The sequence below is a fragment of the Oncorhynchus kisutch genome, linkage group LG12, assembly GCF_002021735.2.
Source record: "Oncorhynchus kisutch isolate 150728-3 linkage group LG12, Okis_V2, whole genome shotgun sequence".
Lineage (NCBI taxonomy): Eukaryota > Metazoa > Chordata > Actinopteri > Salmoniformes > Salmonidae > Oncorhynchus > Oncorhynchus kisutch.
Window position 1 is genome coordinate 55130534 of NC_034185.2, and position 22166 is coordinate 55152699.

The 22166-nt window shown below is 45.9% G+C and overlaps 1 protein-coding gene across 5 annotated transcripts in view; it reads left to right on the plus strand.

The window, feature by feature from the left end:
• LOC109901286 (neuronal membrane glycoprotein M6-a) overlaps positions 1-22166 on the plus strand; it is a 73238-nt gene that overhangs the window by 42096 nt on the left and 8976 nt on the right. For all 5 annotated transcript variants that reach the window (XM_031837840.1, XM_031837839.1, XM_031837843.1 and 2 more), the window contains one exon: positions 19484-19676. In XM_031837840.1, the coding sequence (XP_031693700.1) occupies positions 19484-19676 (193 nt within the window). The remainder of the gene's footprint in view (positions 1-19483; positions 19677-22166) is intronic.

The following is a 22166-nucleotide window of genomic DNA, read 5'->3' on the forward strand; positions in this document are numbered from 1 at the left end:
CAAGAGGAAAGAGGTAGGTGTCCTCTCTATTCCTCACACCCGCAACAAGAGGAAAGAGGAAGGTGTCCTCTCTATTTCTCACACCCTCAACAAGAGGAAAGAGGAAGGTGTCCTCTCTATTCCTCACACCCACAACAAGAGGAAAGAGGAAGCTGTCCTCTCTATTCCTCACACCCGCAACAAGAGGAAAGAGGAAGGTGTCCTCTTTATTCCTCACACCCACAACAAGAGGAAAGAGGAAGGTGTCCTCTCTATTCCTCACACCCACAACAAGAGGAAAGAGGAAGGTGTCCTCTCTATTCCTCACACCCACAACAAGAGGAAAGAGGAAGGTGTCCTCTCTATTCCTCACACCCACAACAAGAGGAAAGAGGAAGGTGTCCTCTCTATTCCTCACTCCCACAACAAGAGGAAAGAGGAAGGTGTCCTCTCTATTCCTCACACCCGCAACAAGAGGAAAGAGGAAGGTGTCCTCTCTATTCCTCACACCCACAACAAGAGGAAAGAGGAAGGTGTCCTCTCTATTCCTCACACCCGCAACAAGAGGAAAGAGGAAGGTGTCCTCTCTATTCCTCACACCCGCAACAAGAGGAAAGAGGAAGGTGTCCTCTCTATTCCTCACACCCGCAACAAGAGGAAAGAGGAAGGTGTCCTCTCTATTCCTCACACCCGCAACAAGAGGAAAGAGGAAGGTGTCCTCTCTATTCCTCACACCCGCAACAAGAGGAAAGAGGAAGGTGTCCTCTCTATTCCTCACACCCACAACAAGAGGAAAGAGGAAGGTGTCCTCTCTATTCCTCACACCCGCAACAAGAGGAAAGAGGAAGCTGTCCTCTCTATTCCTCACACCCGCAACAAGAGGAAAGAGGAAGCTGTCCTCTCTATTCCTCACACCCGCAACAAGAGGAAAGAGGAAGCTGTCCTCTCTATTCCTCACTGTTACATAGGTGGGTTGTTCTTTCTGAACAAAAGAAGGTCCCTTATAGCCACGTTATCAACGAAACCCATTTGCTAATTCACTTTGATTTATATACTACAGTATATAGTATTTCTAACCCTAACAATAGCTTCTTTGCCTAATGTCTATGACCCTTGTGTGTCTTTGTTCAGTCAAACTGCGCGTAGCAGGTTGTAATTCCCCTTCCATTGTCTCGTTACTCAGTCCCCTCCCTCACCTCACAGGATTAGCTGGTGTATAGTTGTACAGAGAAAGGATAGAGTGGCAAAGGGGGCATCCTGCCTTGTATTCCAATTGCCCACTAGATCCTGGGTTCTATTGAAGACGCCTGTTCTATTCTTTTCCCCACTCGGAGGTAACCATTAGATAATTATGACCTTTGATCCCGTATGGATTAAAGGCGGAGGCGGAGGGGGGGGGGTAATCCCTGGGGTGCCTGTTTGACACGGGCTCTGACAGATGGAAAGACTGAAAAGGTGGCGGGGGGGGGGGGGGGGGGGGCAGGAGAGGAGTCTCTTTGTCATGAGCGAGACGCCTTCTGTTGCTTGTACTGTAGCAGTGTGTGTATTATATTATATTTATTATATTATATTTATTATATTATATTTATTATATTATATTTATTATATTATATTTATTGTCCAAAATGCAGCATGGATTTACTGTGTGGGATTGGGTATGAACACACCACAGAATGAGGGAGCTTCAATCATTTTTGTGTGTTCTCATAAAACTCAATGGTATATGCCGTTCTGCCTGATTGTGATTGTATTTCACCTATGTTACTGTCATTGTTGACAACAATGTGTCATGGTTGATATTGTCTTGTTTTGGCATTGTTATGGTGATTATAGGACAAATACAAATACTTATTTCACTGACATTTCCTAACACACACACACACGCACACACACCACTCACACATACAGTGGCTTGCGAAAGTATTCACCCCCCTTGGCATGTTTCCTATTTTGTTGCCTTACAACCTGGAATTAAATTAAAATGGATTTTTGGGGGGGTTTGTATCATTTGATTTACACAACATGCCTACCACTTTGAAGTTGCTAAATATGTTTTATTATGAAACAAACAAGAAATAAGACAAAAAAACAGCTTGAGCGTGCATAACTATTCACCCTCCAAAGTCAATACGTTGTAGAGCCACCCTTTGCAGCAATTACAGTTGCAAGTCTTTTGGGGTATGTCTCTCTATGCTTGGCACATCTAGGCACTGGGATTTTTGCCCATTCTTCAAGGCAAAACTGCTCCAGCTCCTTCAGGTTGGATGGGTTCCGCTGGTGTACAGCAATCTTAAGTCTTACCACAGATTCTCAATAGAATTGAGGTCTGGGCTTTGACAAGGCCATTCTAAGACATTTAAATGTTTCCCCTTAAACCACTCGGATGTTGCTTTATCAGTATGCTTAGGGTCATTGTCCTCCTGGAAGGTGATCCTCCGTCTCTGTCTCAAATCTCTGGAAGACTGAAACCGGTTTCACTCAAGAATTTCCACGTATTTAGCGCCATTCATCATTCCTTCAATTCTGACCAGTTTCCCAGTCCCTGACGATGAAAAACATCCCCACAGCATGATGCTGCCACCACCATGCTTCATTGTGGGGATGGTGTTCTCTGGGTGATGAGAGGTGTTGGGTTTGACCAGACATAGCATTTTCCTTGATGGCCAAAGCTTAATTTTAGTCTCATTTGACCAGAGTACCTTCTTCCATATGTTTGGGGAGTCTCCCACATGCCTTTTGGTGAACACCAAACATGTTTGCTTATTTTTTTCATTAAGTAATGGCTTTTCTCTGGACACTCTTCTGTAAAGCCAAGCTCTGTGGAGTGTACGGCTTAAAGTGGTCCTATGGACAGATACTCCAATCTCCGCTGTGGAGCTTTGCAGATCCTTCAGGGTTATCTTTGGTCTCTTTGTTGCCTCTCTGATTAATGCCCTCCTTACCTGGTCCGTGGTGCCATATTTTGTTGTTTGTTGTGGTGCCATATTCTTTCCATTTTTTAATAATGGATTTAATGGTGCTCCGTGGGACGTTCAAAGTTCCTGATATTTTTTTATAACCCAACCCTGATCAGTTCTCCACAACTTTGTCCCTGACCTTTTTGGAGAGCTCTTTGGTCTTCATAGTGCCGCTTGCTTGATGGTGCCCCTTGCTTAGTGGTGTTGCAGACTCTGGGGCCTTTCAGAACAGGTGTATATTTACTGAGATCATGTGACAGATCATGTGACACTTAGATTGCACACAGGGGAACTTTATTTAATGATGTGACTTCTGAAGGTAATTGGTTGCACCAGATCTTATTTAGGGGCTTCATAGGAAAGGGGTGAATACATATGCACGCACCACTTTTCAGTCATTTTTTCCATTTCACTTCACCAATTTGGATTATTGTGTGTATGTCCATGAAATCCCACAAAAAATCCATTTACATTACAGGTTGTAATGCAACAAAAAATGAAAAGCGCCAAGGGGGTGAATACTTCTGCAATGCACTGCACACACACACACACACACACACACACACACACACACACACACACACACACACACACACACACACACACACACCTCTGATCCTGGTTATGCCTTAATAATATGTCCTCCCTCAGACCCGGCCACCTGAATGATTCTCCCCACAGCATCACAACAGCAGCAGCAGCACAGAGCAAGGCCGTCCCAGTGCGACGCTAGGCTAGCTACATTATTAATGACCCTGGCAGGCTAGCAGCCCTAAATAATGGAAGAAGCATCCTCTCTGTCTCCCATCCCGAGCTTTCTGCCTCTGCCTCTGCACTCTCCCATTTGTCCAGCCTTCTCTAACATATGCCCCGTCAAGGCAACATCATCGCTACGGCTAAATGCTAGCATGCCCGACAGATGCATAGCGCTAAAATCTAACTGCAGGTGATGGAGCAGATCGCCTCCTTATAAGGAGACCTATAGACCTGTACTGACAGGACAATAGGGTTGGATTTAGTTGATGTGGTCAGTGCACTACAGTATGAAGTGTTCCAAAGGACTAAAGGTGGATAGTTACAGTAGGCCTATTGATGTGTTTTAGAGGGATTTGAGTGGTTTAGGGCAGAGCCATAACCTATAGCCTACATGCTTTCTGGAAAGCCATGCTTGTATTTCCATCTAAAGAAGATAGGACATATGAATAAAGCAAACAAGCTTTTCCGAATGGTAGATTATGTTGAATCGGAGAGGGATTTCAAGTTTGTGGTTCACATCCACATCCTGACCTCACCACACAAGGTGGAAGGGGTTATCTAAAGACGAGTAAGCCACACTAGACCAGGGTATAACCTTGAATATAACTGCCTATGACCCCAAACACCATAGGTCAAAACCAACTAACCGACTCAGAAAACCTGCTAAAGATGACATCACTGAGAACTTCAGAACCGTTTTATCAAAGCTGTTTAAAGAGGGGGGAAAGCTGGTTGTGGTTTACCTAGACGAAGAGAAGGGAAGAGTCAGGGAAACACGCACACACACACACACAGCCTGTTTGACTTGACTGTGAGCTCCAGAACTCTGTCAGCTGAAGGGATGCTTGTGACATGTGACGGCTGTCTGCTAGGGCTATCCGGCCTGTCCCCAGGGGAACGCCTCTGAAGTGGTGTCGAGGGAGGGAGGGAGGTTTGGTGACAACTCTCAACATAGCGTCACCTCAGGGCTGTTGAATTCTGTTTCTCTCTTTTTCTCTCTTTTTCTCTCTTTTTCTCTCTCTTTCTTTCTGTCTCTCTTTCTCTCTGTATCTCTTTCTCTCTATTTTGACTCCTCTGAACGTCATATCAAATTCTGTTATCTGACCTCACCACTCTGTTCTCAGGCAGGAGGAGTTAGACTCAACATGAGGTGCTGCCTCTCTCTGTATGTAGACTAGAAGCTGATGCACCTCTTTCATATAACATAACACTGTCACAAGACATTGCTTCACAGCATTTTTGCCATTGAATCTTTGGGACGAATTATCACAACCATGCACCAGTCTGTTGAGGAGAAAAACAATCAAGCATCACACAAAGCATGGGGCTGATGGCTCCGACGCTCGTCGGATGTGGCAGGGCTTGCAAACTATTACAGACTACGAAGGGAAGCACAGCCGCTAGCTGCCCAGTGACACAAGCCTACCAGATGAGCTAAATTACTTCTATGCTCGCTTCGTGGCAAGTAACATTGAAGCATGCATGAGAGCATCAGCTGTTCCGGACGACTGTGTGATCACGCTCTCCGTAGCTGATGTGAGTAAGACCTTTAAACAGGTAAAAATTTACAAGGCTGCAGGGCTAGACGGATTACCAGGACGTGCACTCCGAGCATGCGCTGACCAACTGGCAAGTAACCAACTGGCACTGACATTTTCAACCTGTCCCTGACTGAGTCTGCAATACCAACATATTTCAAACAGACCACCATCGTCCCTGTGCCCAAGAACACTAACGTAACCTGCCTAAATGACTACCGACCCGTGCACTCACGTCTGTAGCCATGAAGTGCTTTGACAGGCTGGTCATGGCTCACATCAACACCATTATCACAGAAACCCTAGACCCACTCCTATTTGTATACCGCACCAACAGATCCACTGATGATGCAATCTCTATTCCACTCCACACTGCCCTTTCAGACCTGGACAAAAGGAACACCTATGTGAGAATGCTGTTCATTGACTACAGCTCAGCGTTCAACACCATAGTGTCCTCAAAGCTCATCACTAAGCTAAGGACCCTAGGACTAAACACCTTCCTCTGCAACTGGATACTTGACTTCCTGATGGGCCACCCCCAGGTGGTAAGGCTAGGCAACAGCACATCCACCATGCTGATCCTCAACACGGGGGCCCCTCAGGGGTGTGTGCTCAGTCCCCTCCTGTACTCCCTGTTCACTAATGACTGCATGGCCAGGCACGACTCCAACACCAGCATCAAGTGTTTGCCGATGACACCTAAGTGGTAGGCCTGATCACCAACAACAATGAGACAACCTATAGGGAGAAGGTCAGAGACCTGGCAATGTGGTGCCAAGAAAACAAGCTCTCCCTCAATGTGATCAAGACAAAGGAGATGATTGTGGACTACAGGAAAAGGAGGACCGAGCATGCCCCCATTCTTATCGACGAGGCTGCAGTAGAGCAGGTTGAGAGCTTCAAGTTCCTTGGTGTCCACATCACCAACAAACTATCATGGTCCCAACACACTTAAGACAGTCGTGAAGAAGACACGACAAAGCCTATTCCCCCTCAGGAGACTGGAAAGATTCTCAAAATGTTCTACAGCTGCACCATCGAGAGCATCCTGACTGGTTGCATCACTGCCTGGTATGGCAACTGCTCAGCCTCCGACCGCAAGGCACTACAGAGGGTAGTGCGTACGGCCCAGTATATTACTGGGGCCAAGCTTCCCGCCATCCAGGACCTCTATATCAGGCGGTGTTCTCTCTGCTACACATTTTTCTTCTTAACCTCTTAAAGCATTGTTGGTTAAGGGCTTGTAAGTAAGCATTTCTCTGTACTGTCTACACCTGTTGTATTCGGCGCATGTGACAAATACAATTTGATTTGATTTGATTCACACATTTTATTGAGTGCTTTGCCACTTTTATTGAGTGCTTTGCACCACTGACAATCAGAGAAGGTGTTGTTGGACTGTCTTTCAAGTGGCTTCATACTATGCCACCGATTTCTCCAATTAACCCATTTCACCCAAACAACAAAAAACACATCAATCAAACAAAACAATGATTTGCGGTGTATAGACCACTTTGAGAGGCGCCTGAGAAAGTGGCACCTGCAGTTACTGTAGGGGCTCTGGGACCCTGTTACTGCTCTTACTGCTACTTCTCTAGACTGATATGCAAATGATGCATATTAATTATTCACCAGGCTGCTTTCACATCTCCTGTGGTGTTAGAGGCTTGAACAGCTTCTTTTCTTTTGTTGCATTGGTGTTGTACTGAAGGATCCTCCCTGGTTCCGTTTCTCCCAATCTCTCCTAGTCTCTCTGTTGTCTGGGCTGGGTTATCCTTCTAAACAGTATCAAAATAAAAATATATGTTTTACCTCGTCCCCCCCCCCCCCCCCCTCCCCGACCCAAATCGCCCATCATCCTTTGAACTCTGGAAATGATGCATATTAATTATTCACCAGGCTGCTTTCACATCTCCTGTGGTGTTAGAGGCTTGAACAGCTTCTTTTCTTTTGTTGCATTGGTGTTGTACTGAAGGATCCTCCCTGGTTCCGTTTCTCCCAATCTCTCCTAGTCTCTCTGTTGTCTGGGCTGAGCCATATTACATTTTAATATTCATTTTAATGCTCCAATGATTGACAGATAGAATGTGTGTTATCCGTCTTAACAGTATTAAGAAAACATGTTTTTTTTATACCCCCCCCCCCCCCTCAACCCAAATCTCCTATCATCCTTTGAACTTTGGAAATGGAGAGAGGGAGGGCTGCTTCAACGCAGCATCTATCCCTTAATACTGACTTTAAATCCTATTAGTGGAAATGTACACCTGCTAGAGCCACACTTGTTTTTTCTATGCCACACACACACACACACACACACACACACACTTCTTTCCTCATAATTTTTCCGTTTTCTTTCCGTCTGTCTGCCTATCCTGTATTTTAAATACCGGCATCTTCATAAATCATTTAAAAAGTGATGGTTTAAAGAGAATGCCCCGTAGGTACCATAGCAACAAGGCTCTAATCATATAAAACGCATGTAGCTTGCCTGCCTCACTGCCAACGGCGATAATTCATCCACTTCTGTAAATGAATTCAGAACAGCTAGTCCAAACCTGATTTACACATGCATTACTACAATTAACCAGTTGTACTGACCGATCATTCCAATGCGTTCCCCACTAAACTGGTCGCCTAATTCGTGAGCGGACCTGACATTCATTTGAATGTTCTGGCATTTTTTCAAACCTTGCATCTGATTTGATGGTAATGGTGATGAAAACACCTTCATATTTTGTGTGTTTGTGTGTGTGTGTGTGTGTGTGGGGGGGGGGGGTTAACGTGTTATAGCCTGAGGAAAGTAGAGTGTTATTGTTGTGATGTCCGTCCTGCTCTGAGGGCATTGCTTCCCTAACTGTCCCTGACAGTCACACTGTAGGTTTCCGTGGTAACACTACCACAATACTACCACACTACATCCGCAGTCACACCCAGGGATTTCAAATCACTTGCGATCAATTCTTTATTAAAGATAGATACACATTTAAGCCTGCAAGAACTATAAAACATTTATATGTCATTGAATTGCGCCGAGTTTGATTTGAGTCACACATTGCTCTGAAACATTTACAATTCATAAAGGGATGTCAAATCAAATGTGAGTTCTGTGACTTCTTTACTGTGTTTCATCTTGGATAAGGATGTCTGTCTATCGGTCTCGCGTGCCGAGAAACTGTACTAATAACAATAACAAGGATTAATATGCAACAAGATTAACAGATAGAATGCTGAGAGAGGAAAAAAAGAGGCCAATCGTCACCCCCTGTGGAGCCGAGCAGCATGGGAGATATTACCCAGCATGCAGCCTGTCGGTGGAGCATGAGTTGCAATGAGACAAAGGGTTGACTTGAGACACAAAGGGAATACTATCTGCTCAGTGCCAAAATCAACACTAGTATACCCACACTAGCATACCCACACTAGCATACCCACACTAGCATACCACTTCACCTAAAGCAATATATTGGGACATACATTTTAAGTGCTATGCTCATGTGGATAATGGAATACATCGTATTCTATGTGGTTACTGTAAGCAATATTCTCCCATGTCTTCCTATTGTGACATAGAAAGTAGGTAGATACTGTATCGTTTGCTTCTGATATCGTCTTCTATCCCAACACTGTGTATGGGGCCTGTCTCTCCCTACTCTGTGGCATTAGATGGTACTCCAGGTAGATACTGCATCTGTATCGACTGTCTGGTATTGACTTAGCCTTCCAACAGTGCTGCTTGATTCAATTATGAATGGACAATGGAGTAGAATGAAGTGGCCTGTGACATTGGCACATCGGTTACTGCCCTATGAGACCTGGTGACTAGACTAAATGGGGTGTCTTGTTTCTATTGGTCTAGACTGCGAAAGGGTGAGCTGGACTGGAAGGGTGTGGCGTTAGTCAAGGATAGTTGATCTGATCATATTGGGATCAAGGTTTCGGGTCTGTCTGCCTGCCTGCCTGCCTGCCTGCCTGCCTGCCTGCCTGTCTGTCTGTCTGTCTGTCTGTCTGTCTGCCTGTCTGTCTGTCTGTCTGTCTGTCTGTCTGTCTGTCTGTCTGCCTGCCTGCCTGTCTGTTTGTCTGTCTGTCTGTCTGCCTGGCTGTCTGTCTGCCTGCCTGCCTGTCTGTCTGCCTGTCTGCCTGTCTGTCTGTCTGTCTGTCTGTCTGTCTGTCTGTCTGTCTGCCTGCCTTTCTGTGTTAGAGCTGGGACGATAAATCATACATTATTGACACCAACCATACCGATCACTTATCGCGGGCATTTTGCTGAAATCGTTCACTACAATAAGTAGCCTACTGTACAGTATACTAGACAAATGTGAAGTTTGAAAGGAAATACGTTTGCTCACATGGTTGTTTGTTAATGGGACAATTGATGGTTACAACCATCAAACTAGTGGTCGTAGTTCGAGGGATAAAAAAAAAGGTTCATATTATAAACTTATTCTTCTATTTATCGTTATCGCATAAATTCAGGCATTTGTCCATCCATTATCGCCCAGCTCTAGCGTGCGTGCATGTGTGCCTGTAGCCACGCTGCCGTTGTAGGAAATTAATTCAGTCAAAGGAAATTCAGGTTAATTTCACGTTCCCTTGTCTCAGCTCTTTAACTCCTCTAATTGACGGGATGCTGTACTGTCTGCCAAGGCAGCTGGGATGTCTCCTTCTGTATAGATTAAGCATGGCTCCTCTTCATACACATGCAAGGGCTCTAGTCCCCTTCTGTAATCTATCAATACCTGCCATACCATTCTACTGGACGCCGGTCAACATTAACAATGCACTGGACAAACAGATACACCTCTCATCCCCCCTTATCACACACACACACACACACACACACACACACACACACACACACACACACACACACACACACACACACACACACACACACACACACACACACACACACACACAGGCTCTGGGTTGTAGGTAGTTAACCTGAGTCTTAATGGATGTGCAAGCCTAGTGTGTGGTTCACTATGTCCTATAATAGTAATAACCTAATTCCCCTCATCCACCACTAATGAGTAACACCCACCTTGGCGGACTCACGCCAAGGCAGCCATTTTGGCACCCGGGCTCCGCTCATCACGCATCACACTGGTGTTCACACTGAAATGGCGGGTGTGAAACATCAACTAGACTGGCAATGTGAGATAATGGCTGCGTCCTAACCGGCCCCTGCGTCCTTTTAGTCTGCATATATAGGGAATAGGGGGCCATTTCAGACGGCGTCACAGTCAGTCCTAGAAACCTGGAGGTGTGAAACATGGACTGTACCGCAAATGTCAACCAGAGAGTCAGTCTCAGTGTGAGAAACAGCCGTGGTATATATCGGCTAGTAGCTAACCCACGGATGGTTAGGTCATTATCCATTTGCCTTTGGGCCATTCGGCCTGTTTGCTATTCCAGTCAGGAGTCCAGTTGGAGGATGAAGGCAGCGGAGCTTATCTCAGTACTGTCTCTGAGTCACGCGCGCCGGCTGGCTGAGAGATGGGTAATAGCGCCGACCGCTAGCTGTCTGTACGTCCGTCTGAGGACAGGGATGGAGGCGGCGGTGGTGAGGACGTGCTAGCAAGGCTAATGATTGATCCTCTCATCTCACTAGGGTTCGGCTCTCCATTACAAATGAGATTTGAATCGTGCAAAATGGTCATGCCTTAAGGAGCAGGACTCGATGCTGTGAGAAGTAGCTGTGACAGTAAATTTGATCACAAACTTCTTCTCACAGGTGCTGGGGGGAAAAAATGTACGGTTACACACGAGGTTTTGTGTACCATGATGTTTGATGTGAGGTCTCAAGGCGGTCTTTAAGAAGTCTCAGTTTAATTAGCGAATTATCTCAGTATAGCTCCGAGCTCAATTATAGACAATGCCGCATATTTAGACGTAAGAACTTGATTTCCTTTGTTTGTGCTCAAAAGCGCGACCATGTGTAAACCCATGCTCTCTGCCTTGTGCGTCAGAGCTCAGACCACAGGCTTTGCTTAAATGAAGTCGTCAGTGCAGAAATGGACATTGACATGTCCCCCAATGCCCAAGGCTGCACAGCCTATATCGAAGAATATGTATGCAAACACAGGATGGAATCAGTGGTAAACTGAATTGGCGCATTTAACAGTTGGATGAGCTAAAACAAAGAGCCTGAACAGACAGGGAAGCCAGTGGGTTAACTGCCTTGCTCAGGGGCAGAACAACAGATTTTGACCTTCCGGTTACTGGCCCAACGCTCTAACCACTAGACTACCTGCCGTATCCCCCATAGGCATGTTGCCATACAGACAACTACTACACTCCCCCACAGTGGGTAACAGCATGGCAGAAGAAGAGGATGGCATGGCTACAGACACATTCTCCTCACAGCGTCTAGCCTGACATATTGTATAGAGGAGGGCATGGCTACAGACACATCCTCCTCACAGCGTCTAGCCTGACATATTGTATAGAGGAGGGCATGGCTACAGACACATCCTCCTCACAGCGTCTAGCCTGACATATTGTATAGAGGAGGGCATGGCTACAGACACATCCTCCTCACAGCGTCTAGCCTGACATATTGTATAGAGGAGGGCATGGCTACAGACACATCCTCCTCACAGCGTCTAGCCTGACATATTGTATAGAGGAGGGCATGGCTACAGACACATCCTCCTCACAGCGTCTAGCCTGACATATTGTATAGAGGAGGGCATGGCTACAGACACATCCTCCTCACAGTGTCTAGCCTGACATATTGTATAGAGGAGGGCAATGTAATTACAACCTGCCACCACCCTATTTAGTCATGTCTCGTAATGAGGTCGATGAGTGACTGTTAGTAGTATGAGCTGATTGGCTATTATCCCACTGAAGTCGATGAGTGACTGTTAGTAGTATGAGCTGATTGGCTGTGATCTCACTCAGGTCGATGACTGACTGTTAGTAGTATGACCTGATTGGCTGCATTCCTAATGAGATCGATGAGTGACTGTTAGTAGTATGAGCTGATTGGCTATGATCCCACTGAGGTCGATGACTGACTGTTAGTAGTATGACCTGATTGGCAGCATTCCAAGTAAGGCCAATGCTGACAATAGTAGTATGAGCTGATTGGGTGCATTCCCAATGAGGTAAATGACTGACAGTAAGAGCATGGCGGGCAGAACCCCCGACTCTAAATCTCTAATACCCTTCAAAGGAGAGTGGGCACAGAGGTGGGTCAATGTGCCAGCTGGAATGGAATATCACACAGCTATTAAAATCATTTAATAACAATCCGACTGACGCCATTTCTCCCCTCTGTCTCTTGTTTTATTGCCTCACTTTAAACGTTTGTTAAATGTCTGAGCGGCTGCTTCGTAATGACAGCCATTCTGGAAGAGGCCTATGCACCTGCAGGGGATAATAGTGTACAAAGCCAATCAATGCTTATGCCACAGCCGACGCCCTTTTGTATTAGCGACTTCTATGTCATTAGCACTTGAGCTGTAGCCTAGGCTAAAATCCATTCTGCTCACTATTTCTGTAAGGGCTGGTTTCAAATCAAATCCCATTTTATTTGTCACACACACCGAATACAACAGTGGTAGGTAGACCTTACAGTGAAATGCTTACTTACAAGCCCTTAAGTAAGGGGGGGGTGCAAATAGTCATTTGATTAGCTGTTCAGGAGTCTTATGGCTTGTGGGTAGAAGCTGTTTAGAAGCCTCTAGGTCCTAGACTTGGTGCTCCGGTACCACTTGCCGAGCGGTAGCAGAGAGAACAGTCTATGACTAGGGTGGCTGGAGTCTTTGGTTTCCCAGAGACAGATTAAGCCTAGTCCTGGACTGAAAAGCAAACTCAATGGAGAGTATCTAGTCTCGGCTTAATCTGTGTCCTGGAGAGTATGAAACAGGGAATTGTGGGGTATTGTTCCTGGCTATCAAGCTTCATAACCAGACATGGTATCTAACCCTATATAAATAGCCTGTCTTAAACACCCGTCCAGGATTTTAAACAAGAATTAGGCTTCCTTGATTATAATTCATACGCGGGGGTTGCCTTGAAACATCTTATTTTAAGTAAAGGGAACTTTTCCTCCGTAGGGCACAGGGAGGAGGCGAGAAGAGATTACCATTTTAATAAGTAGTGTAGAAGGCTGAGCAGACCAGATAGACAGACGAGGCCCTCACTGGATGATTAGGCATCCAAGCCAAAGCCCCCTGGGAAATGGAGTTGATAGTGCGGACAGAGAACTATTGAGCCAAGCGAGCATCTCTATCCATCACCATTCAATGTGAGTGTTTGTGTGCATGTGCCACCATCCATCTAGATGAAAAAACAACCACTTAAGACCAGCACAGCACTACAGTAAATTTCCCCTAGCCTCCCCATTAAGAGACTCGCATCCCCTTTAAGATACCTTTAAGAGGCCATTCATCTACTGTTACCTCATCGATCAACAGGACATCCCACTGGGCACAGACGTCATTTATCATTTTGATTTAATATTTGGTTGAGTTTTCGACTAACATGAACTGAAAGTGAAATCTACAAAACATGCCACTGGGTTTAGGTGAAAACAAAGACAATTCAATCCGTTTTCCACTTTGATTCAATGTCATCACATTGCATTTCTTTGTTGAAATGGCGTGGAAACAACATTGATTCAACCCGTTTTTTGCCCACTGACTACTCTGTGTCTGTTGGTTTACTGGGCCTTCCATACAGTTATTAATCATCTATGTAGCACTATTCATGTTCATAGGGTGGAAATAGAGAGATAGATCATGGATCTGAGTTATTAGAGGACTGTCATGGATCAGATGGATCCCATATCAGGTGCCATTCGTTGTAGAGATGATGTGTGGTGGGTTATCCACTCGGAAAGTCATTATTGCTTAGTTATCAATCAAATGTCAGCTATCTATCAATTCTGTATCCTAGCATAGATTAGACTAGATGAATACATGGATTTATCCCAATCATGAATATACTAGATCAATAAGACAATATGTTCCTTCCCAGATCTCAAATATGCACACACCGCTATAAGTTCTCTCTCTGTTGGCGAAATGATCCTTTTCCTGACATGCCTGTGGGCGTCTATGACGTATCGCTAAGAATGATGATCCAACATAGCCCTCCCCTTGCTGGCTGTTCACCAGACATACTGTGTTGAGTGTTGGACATTGTTGGACGTGTATTTGAACAGAGGGGTCTGAACCAGGCAGTCAGTAGGGTGTTCGATAATCTCTGATGACATCCTATTGAGCGTGTGTGGAGGGAGGGAGTGAGGGAGGGTTGGGTGGGTTAGGGCTGGTGCCAGTGGTGTAAAGTACTTAAGTAACAAATACTTTAAAGTACTACTTAAGTATTTTTGGGGAGCGTTCTGTACTTTACTATTTATATTTTGGACAACTTTTACTTCACTATTTTCACTATGTTACATTTTGAATGCTTAGCAGGACAGGGAAATGGTCCAATTCACGCACTTATCAAGAGAACATCCCTGGTCATCCCTACTGCCTCTGATTTGGCAGACTCAATAAACACAAATGCTTCATTTGTAAATGATGTCTGAGTGTTGGAGTGTGCCCCTGGCTATCCGTGAATAAAAAAAAACAAGAAAATGGTTCCGTCTGATTTGCTTAATAATGTATACTTTTACTTTTACTTTCGACACTTAAGTATATTTGAGCAATTATATTGACTTTTGATAGTTAAGTATGTTTAAACCAAGTACTTTTAGACTTTTACTCAAGTAGTATTTTACTGGGTGACTTTCACTTTTACAATTTTCTATTAAGGTATCTTTACTTTTACTCATGTATGACAATTGGGCACTTTCTCCACCACTGGCTGGCGCTGGCTCTGGGTGTCCGTGCCTATCTGCCGGCCTGTGTCCGTGCCTATCTGCCGGCCTGTGTCCGTGCCTATCTGCAGGCCTGTGTCCGTGTACATGTGAGTGTGCATATATACAGGGAAAGGGAAAGAGAGATAAATAGTCAGTTGTCCAACTGAATGTATTCAACTGAAATGTGTCTTCCGCATTTAACCCAACCCCTCTGACTCAGAGAGGTGCGGGGGGCTGCCTTAATCAACATCCACGTCGTCGGCGCCCGGGGAACAGTGGGTTAACTGCCTTGCTCAGGGGCAGAACAACAGATTTTGACCTTCCGGTTACTGGCCCAACGCTCTAACCACTAGACTACCTGCCGTATCCCCCATAGGCATGTTGCCATACAGACAACTACTACACTCCCCCACAGTGGGTAACAGCATGGCAGAAGAAGAGGATGGCATGGCTACGGACACATCCTCCTCACAGTGTCTAGCCTGACATATTGTATAGAGGATGGCATGGCTACAGACACATCCTCCTCACAGTGTCTAGCCTGACATATTGTATAGAGGAGGGCATGGCTACAGACACATCCTCCTCACAGTGTCTAGCCTGACATATTGTATAGAGGAGGGCATGGCTACAGACACATCCTCCTCACAGTGTCTAGCCTGACATATTGTATAGAGGAGGGCATGGCTACAGACACATCCTCCTCACAGTGTCTAGCCTGACATATTGTATAGAGGAGGGCATGGCTACAGACACATCCTCCTCACAGCGTCTAGCCTGACATATTGTATAGAGGATGGCATGGCTACAGACACATCCTCCTCACAGCGTCTAGCCTGACATATTGTATAGAGGAGGGCATGGCTACAGACACATCCTCCTCACAGCGTCTAGCCTGACATATTGTATAGAGGAGGGCATGGCTACGGACACATCCTCCTCACAGTGTCTAGCCTGACATATTGTATAGAGGAGGGCATGGCTACAGACACATCCTCCTCACAGCGTCTAGCCTGACATATTGTATAGAGGAGGGCATGGCTACAGACACATCCTCCTCACAGCGTCTAGCCTGACATATTGTATAGAGGAGGGCATGGCTACGGACACATCCTCCTCACAGTGTCTAGCCTGACATATTGTATAGAGGAGGGCATGGCTACAGACACATCCTCCTCACAGTGTCTAGCCTGACATATTGTATAGAGGAGGGCATGGCTACAGACACATCCTCCTCACAGCGTCTAGCCTGACATATTGTATAGAGGAGGGCATGGCTACAGACACATCCTCCTCACAGCGTCTAGCCTGACATATTGTATAGAGGAGGGCATGGCTACGGACACATCCTCCTCACAGTGTCTAGCCTGACATATTGTATAGAGGAGGGCAATGTAATTACAACCTGCCACCACCCTATTTAGTCATGTCTCTGCTGGGCTGAGGGTAACGGAAAACAAACATTGTCTTATTCCGTTTTCAGGCCTTCGCTGTGTTCGGGCGTACTGTGCGCACACACACACACACACACACACACACACACACACACACACACACACACACACACACACACACACACACACACACACACACACACACACACACACCCTACTCACATCAGCTAATAGATTCGTAGAATGAAGGATTTTTTTCCTGGGAAAGAAAGTGAACTGAGCTGCTCGTTCCCACTTTGTGCTGACAATGGCTTTCCCAGATTCAGTCCTGGGGGCATCCGGCCGACCGTTTCCAATGAATATCCATGGACTCTTTCGAATGTTTCTCAACTGAGAGAGCACAGTTCGAGTTAGTATTCTGAGCTGGGCATTGGAGCAAGACGGAAAGGCGTACTTCGGTGAAAGCAGTGGAGGTGCAATCGTGTCATCTTTGCAATTCATTGCACCAGTTATAGAATTAACAAGATGAAATAGTGAAGTTATAGCTATAGTATTTACAGCTGACTGTAAATGCAGTACGATTTTTCAAGAATTGTGATCAACCCAGTATCACTTGGAATTGGAAAATACCCTGGTCTGTTACTCCAAGTTATACAGCTTGAATCATTCCCCAAGTCCTCACCCACATGACGTATCAGCTTTGTAAATGATTGATCAGCTGCCATCACAAAGATACTTATGACTCCATCGTTTGGCCGACTTATCAGGTGTGTTTGTAGATTAATGAAGGTGCCCACTGCCCATATTGTGCTCTGATGGACTGGGCTCAGAAATCAATACCCCACTGTGTCTAGTCTGCCACAGGTACACACACACACACACACACACTCCCTCTCTCACACACACACACACTCCCTCTCTTACACACACACACACACTCCCTCTCATACACACACACACACACACACACACACACACACACACAGAAAATGTTGAAGACTGTGCAAGGGGTGTGTAGACATTCACTGGCGACCGTATATAGGCATGCCGATTCAGTCCAACACCAAGGAACCAATGTTACTAATATGACTAGGATTTGGGCAATTAGAAACTGTTCTGTTAATCAAAGTTACTAATATGACTAGGGTTATGACTAGGTCACCCTGTACTTTTTTGACACAGAGATTGGTTTTTATCTTGCTGCATACCCCTGCACGATACAGTAATCTTCCCTCAATGCACAAAGAGGAGTGTACTGTAAAATGATCATATATCCTTTGCTTACTATTATCACTGTAATTTATTCACCAATATTTATTCATCAAGAATATAGATTAAAATCAGTATACCACATGGCCTGATGGGATGATGGTGATATGAAACAGTATAGATTCAGATTATTTTGTCAGTTTCTTCTCTCCCTGTGTCAGCCTTGGCATGCTGAAGACATAGGGAGTGTGTTGACGGTCTTTCCTGTCTCTCGCCTGACTGCACAGACACATACACACACACACATGCGCACGCGCACACACATACACACACACACACACGCCTTTGTGCCTTAAAGGGGATAATAAGCAGGACTGACAGTGAAAGAGACGTGCAGAGGATTCTGAACTAAGTCTGATTTCCTATTGGCTGAAATCTGGCCCTGTGCTCACGGTAGACTCAATACCACCTGACATCAACTGACTAACACACACACACACACACACACACACACACACACACACACACACACACACGCGGTTACGCACGTTCTCCAGGCTGCAGCAGTGATGGTCTCCAGAGCATCCTGTGTATGCAGAGAGGGGTATAACAGAAATAGACAGGAGTGCTTTCAGGTGATGTCAAGGTGTAGCGTAGGTGTGAGGGCTATTCATTCACAACACAACTGGGACCCTGCAGTTTAAATGCCTTCCAAGTGTTGTAACTAAAGCAAGTCCAGAGGCACCAATGTACAATAGAGGCTGAACAGAACTGGGATTTGTGCTGTAGTCACCTACTGCACATTAGTAATACAACAAGGAAAGCCTGAGTGCCAGTCTGTTTGAGCTATCATGCCAACTCCTTTTCATTCACTGTCATGTCAAACAGCAATGTTGTTGGCATTGGCAAGAGCACGAATGGATCTGGGACCAGGCTATGGAAAATAGGAGTTCAATATTACAATTGGATGTTTGCCGATTCGTTTGATAAGCGATATCTGAACCGCGCCTATCCAGTCCAGTTGAAGATAGATGGGAGCGTTACACTCAAGTATCACAAACACGCTTTTCCTTCATCGGAGATGGTCAGATAGATACTTCCTGTAGTCTGAGATAATAAAACATACCCCCCCACAGACACAGTATTATCCATTACACTGCATCTCCCCTTCTATCCCTCTCTCACTGTCTTCTCCTTCTAGCTATCAGTGTTCTGTTTTGTAACTCTCACACTCACTCACTCACTCACTCACTCACTCACTCACCGTGTTTACGACTAGTCATACATCCAGCAGCTGCTCTAGCCTGGGTGAAGGGAGGGATTCCATTTGCAGGGCCGCAATCCGCAATCCACAGATCAATACCGTTTGCTCTCTTTGTATTAAACCCATAAATCTGTCCGAGGAGCGATTATGATTGGCTGGAGTGACATTAAACTTCCTTCCCGAGATGGCAACAGGCGATTTATTGGCTCTCGGTCAACTGGAGAAATGTGGTTTGTTGTTATCGGATGATAGATGGGATATCATTTGATCCCTGTGCGTTTCAAATTAGATGCTGTGGGATTTGGTGTAGTAAAATATATGTCATAAAACAAAAGGTTAAATGAAAAACGCTGATTTAATGATCTTCTGAATCAACGATTCCCTCGCTGTTACAGTGCTTTTATTTCCTTTGGTTCTGGTGTCAAACGTATTTCAATTCCTGTCGAGCCGTGAATAGAGTGAGACATGTACCGTATTTCATGACTAGAGCACCTGTGACTATCTAAGATGTTCTACCACCGTCTTTAGTCTAAACGTTCTCCTCTTCCCTCTCTGTCTCTGTCCAGGATGCTTTGAGTGCTGCGTCAAATGCCTGGGCGTCCTCCCGTATGCCTCTCTCTTCGCCACCATCCTTCTGTACGCTGGGGTGGCGCTGTTCTGCGGCTGCGGGCACGAGGCCCTCTCTGGCACCGCCACCATCCTGCAGAACTACTTCGAGGTGGTCCGAGCTCCCGTGGAAACCCTGGACGTCTTAACCATGTGAGTGTGGGTGTGTTTGCGTGGGAGGGGTGTCACAGTGTCCCCCCCTGGTTTGTCAAAACACCTACATGCAGCCTGGAGATGTGTTGAAACTCAATGAGGAGAAGTTGCCTTGGAATTTTCACTTCTTCCTACACCTTGTCTGTTTCGACCCCTGGAGGAACTAGCCTTGTTAGTGTGGTTAAAACAACAGTCTGTGTGTCCTCACACACAAAAAAGTGCCCTATTTTGAAAGCTTCAGTACCTGTAAAGGGAATGGTTCCAATCTCACCTGTGCTATGACTGGCACACCTAGTTAACACCTTATTGAGACACCGTATCCTCGGTCTCCCTAGATAGTATAATGTACATGTCCCATGTAGCAGTCCCTGGTGATTTCTACTGGAAGTGAGTCAAAGTTACTTCACGGAACATTTCCTTCTCTTTCTTTCTTCTGAAGTGTTTAACCATTGAGGTCGGCAAATCTCCCTTACACCTACATTATTACTCACTATCTATACATATGCCCAACAAGAGGAGTATTTCAAATGTGATCCAAGTGTAACTATCCTTACTCTCCCCTACCTTATCTCAATACACAACAGTATAACAGTACTGAATAACAGTATAACAGTATAACAGTACACAACAGTATAACAGTACTGAATAACAGTATAACAGTACACAACAGTATAACAGTACTGAATAACAGTATAACAGTACACAACAGTATAACAGTACTGAATAACAGTATAACAGTATAACAGTACACAACAGTACTGAACTGTTGAAGCGCGGGTGAGTCTCACTATACAGTGACTGAAATGACTGCAACTCTTTGTTAAGTGTTAGTGTCAGAGTGGGTGGCAAGGAATAAGTTAGTTCTAAGTATTTCTTAAACTAAAAGCATTGTATTTGGGACAAATCATTCACTAAACCCTAAACTTCAACTAAATATTGTAATAGATCATGTGGGAATTGAGCAAGTTGAGATGATTAAACTGCTTGGAGTAACCCTGGATTGTAAACCGTCAAAACACATTGATACAACATTAGCTAAGATGAGGAGGAGTCTGTCCATAATAAAGCGCTGCTCTACCTTCTTAACAACACTGTCAACATGGCAGGTCCTACAGGCCCTAGTTTTGTCGTACCTGGACCACTGTTCAGTCGTGTGTTCAGGTGCCACAAAAAAGGACTTAGGAAAATTGCAATTGCCTCAGAACAGGGCAGCACGGCTGGCCCCTGGCTGTACACAGAGAGCTAATATTAATAACATGCATGTCAATCTCTCCTGGCTCAAAGTGGAAGAGAGATTGACTTCATCACTACTTGTATTTATAAGAGCTATTGATGATGAATGCACCGAGGTCTGTCACACAGCTCGGACACCCATGCATACCCCACAAGACATGCCACCAGAGGTCTCTTCACCGTCCCCAAGTCCAGAACAGACTATGGGAGGTGCACAGTAATACATAGAGCCATGGCTACATGGAACTCTATTCCACATCAAGTAACTGACGCAAGGACTACAATTAGATTTAAAAAACAGATAAAAAGCACCTTATGGAACAGCGGGGACTGTGAAGCAACACAAGCATAGGCACAGACACATGCATACACACACACACACACACACACACACACACACAGACACACGATAGCATACGCACTATACACACACATACACATGGATTCTGTACTGTAGATATGTGGTAGTGGTGGAGTAGGGGCCTGAGGGCACACAGTAGGGGCCTGAGGGCACACAGTAGGGGCCTGAGGGCACACAGTAGGGGCCTGAGGGCACACAGTAGGGGCCTGAGGGCACACAGTAGGGGCCTGAGGACACACAGTAGGGGCCTGAGGGCACACAGTAGGGGCCTGAGGGCACACAGTAGGGGCCTGAGGGCACACAGTAGGGGCCTGAGGGCACACAGTAGGGGCCTGAGGGCACACAGTAGGGGCCTGAGGGCACACAGTAGGGGCCTGAGGGCACACAGTAGGGGCCTGAGGGCACACAGTAGGGGCCTGAGGGCACACAGTAGGGGCCTGAGGGCACACAGTAGGGGCCTGAGGGCACACAGTAGGGGCCTGAGGGCACACAGTAGGGGCCTGAGGGCACACAGTAGGGGCCTGAGGACACACAGTAGGGGCCTGAGGACACACAGTAGGGGCCTGAGGGCACACAGTAGGGGCCTGAGGGCACACAGTAGGGGCCTGAGGGCACACAGTAGGGGCCTGAGGACACACAGTAGGGGCCTGAGGACACACAGTAGGGGCCTGAGGACACACAGTAGGGGCCTGAGGGCACACAGTAGGGGCCTGAGGACACACAGTAGGGGCCTGAGGGCACACAGTAGGGGCCTGAGGACACACAGTAGGGGCCTGAGGACACACAGTAGGGGCCTGAGGACACACAGTAGGGGCCTGAGGGCACACAGTAGGGGCCTGAGGGCACACAGTGTGTTGTGAAATCTGTAAATGTATTGTAATGTTTTTTAAATGGTA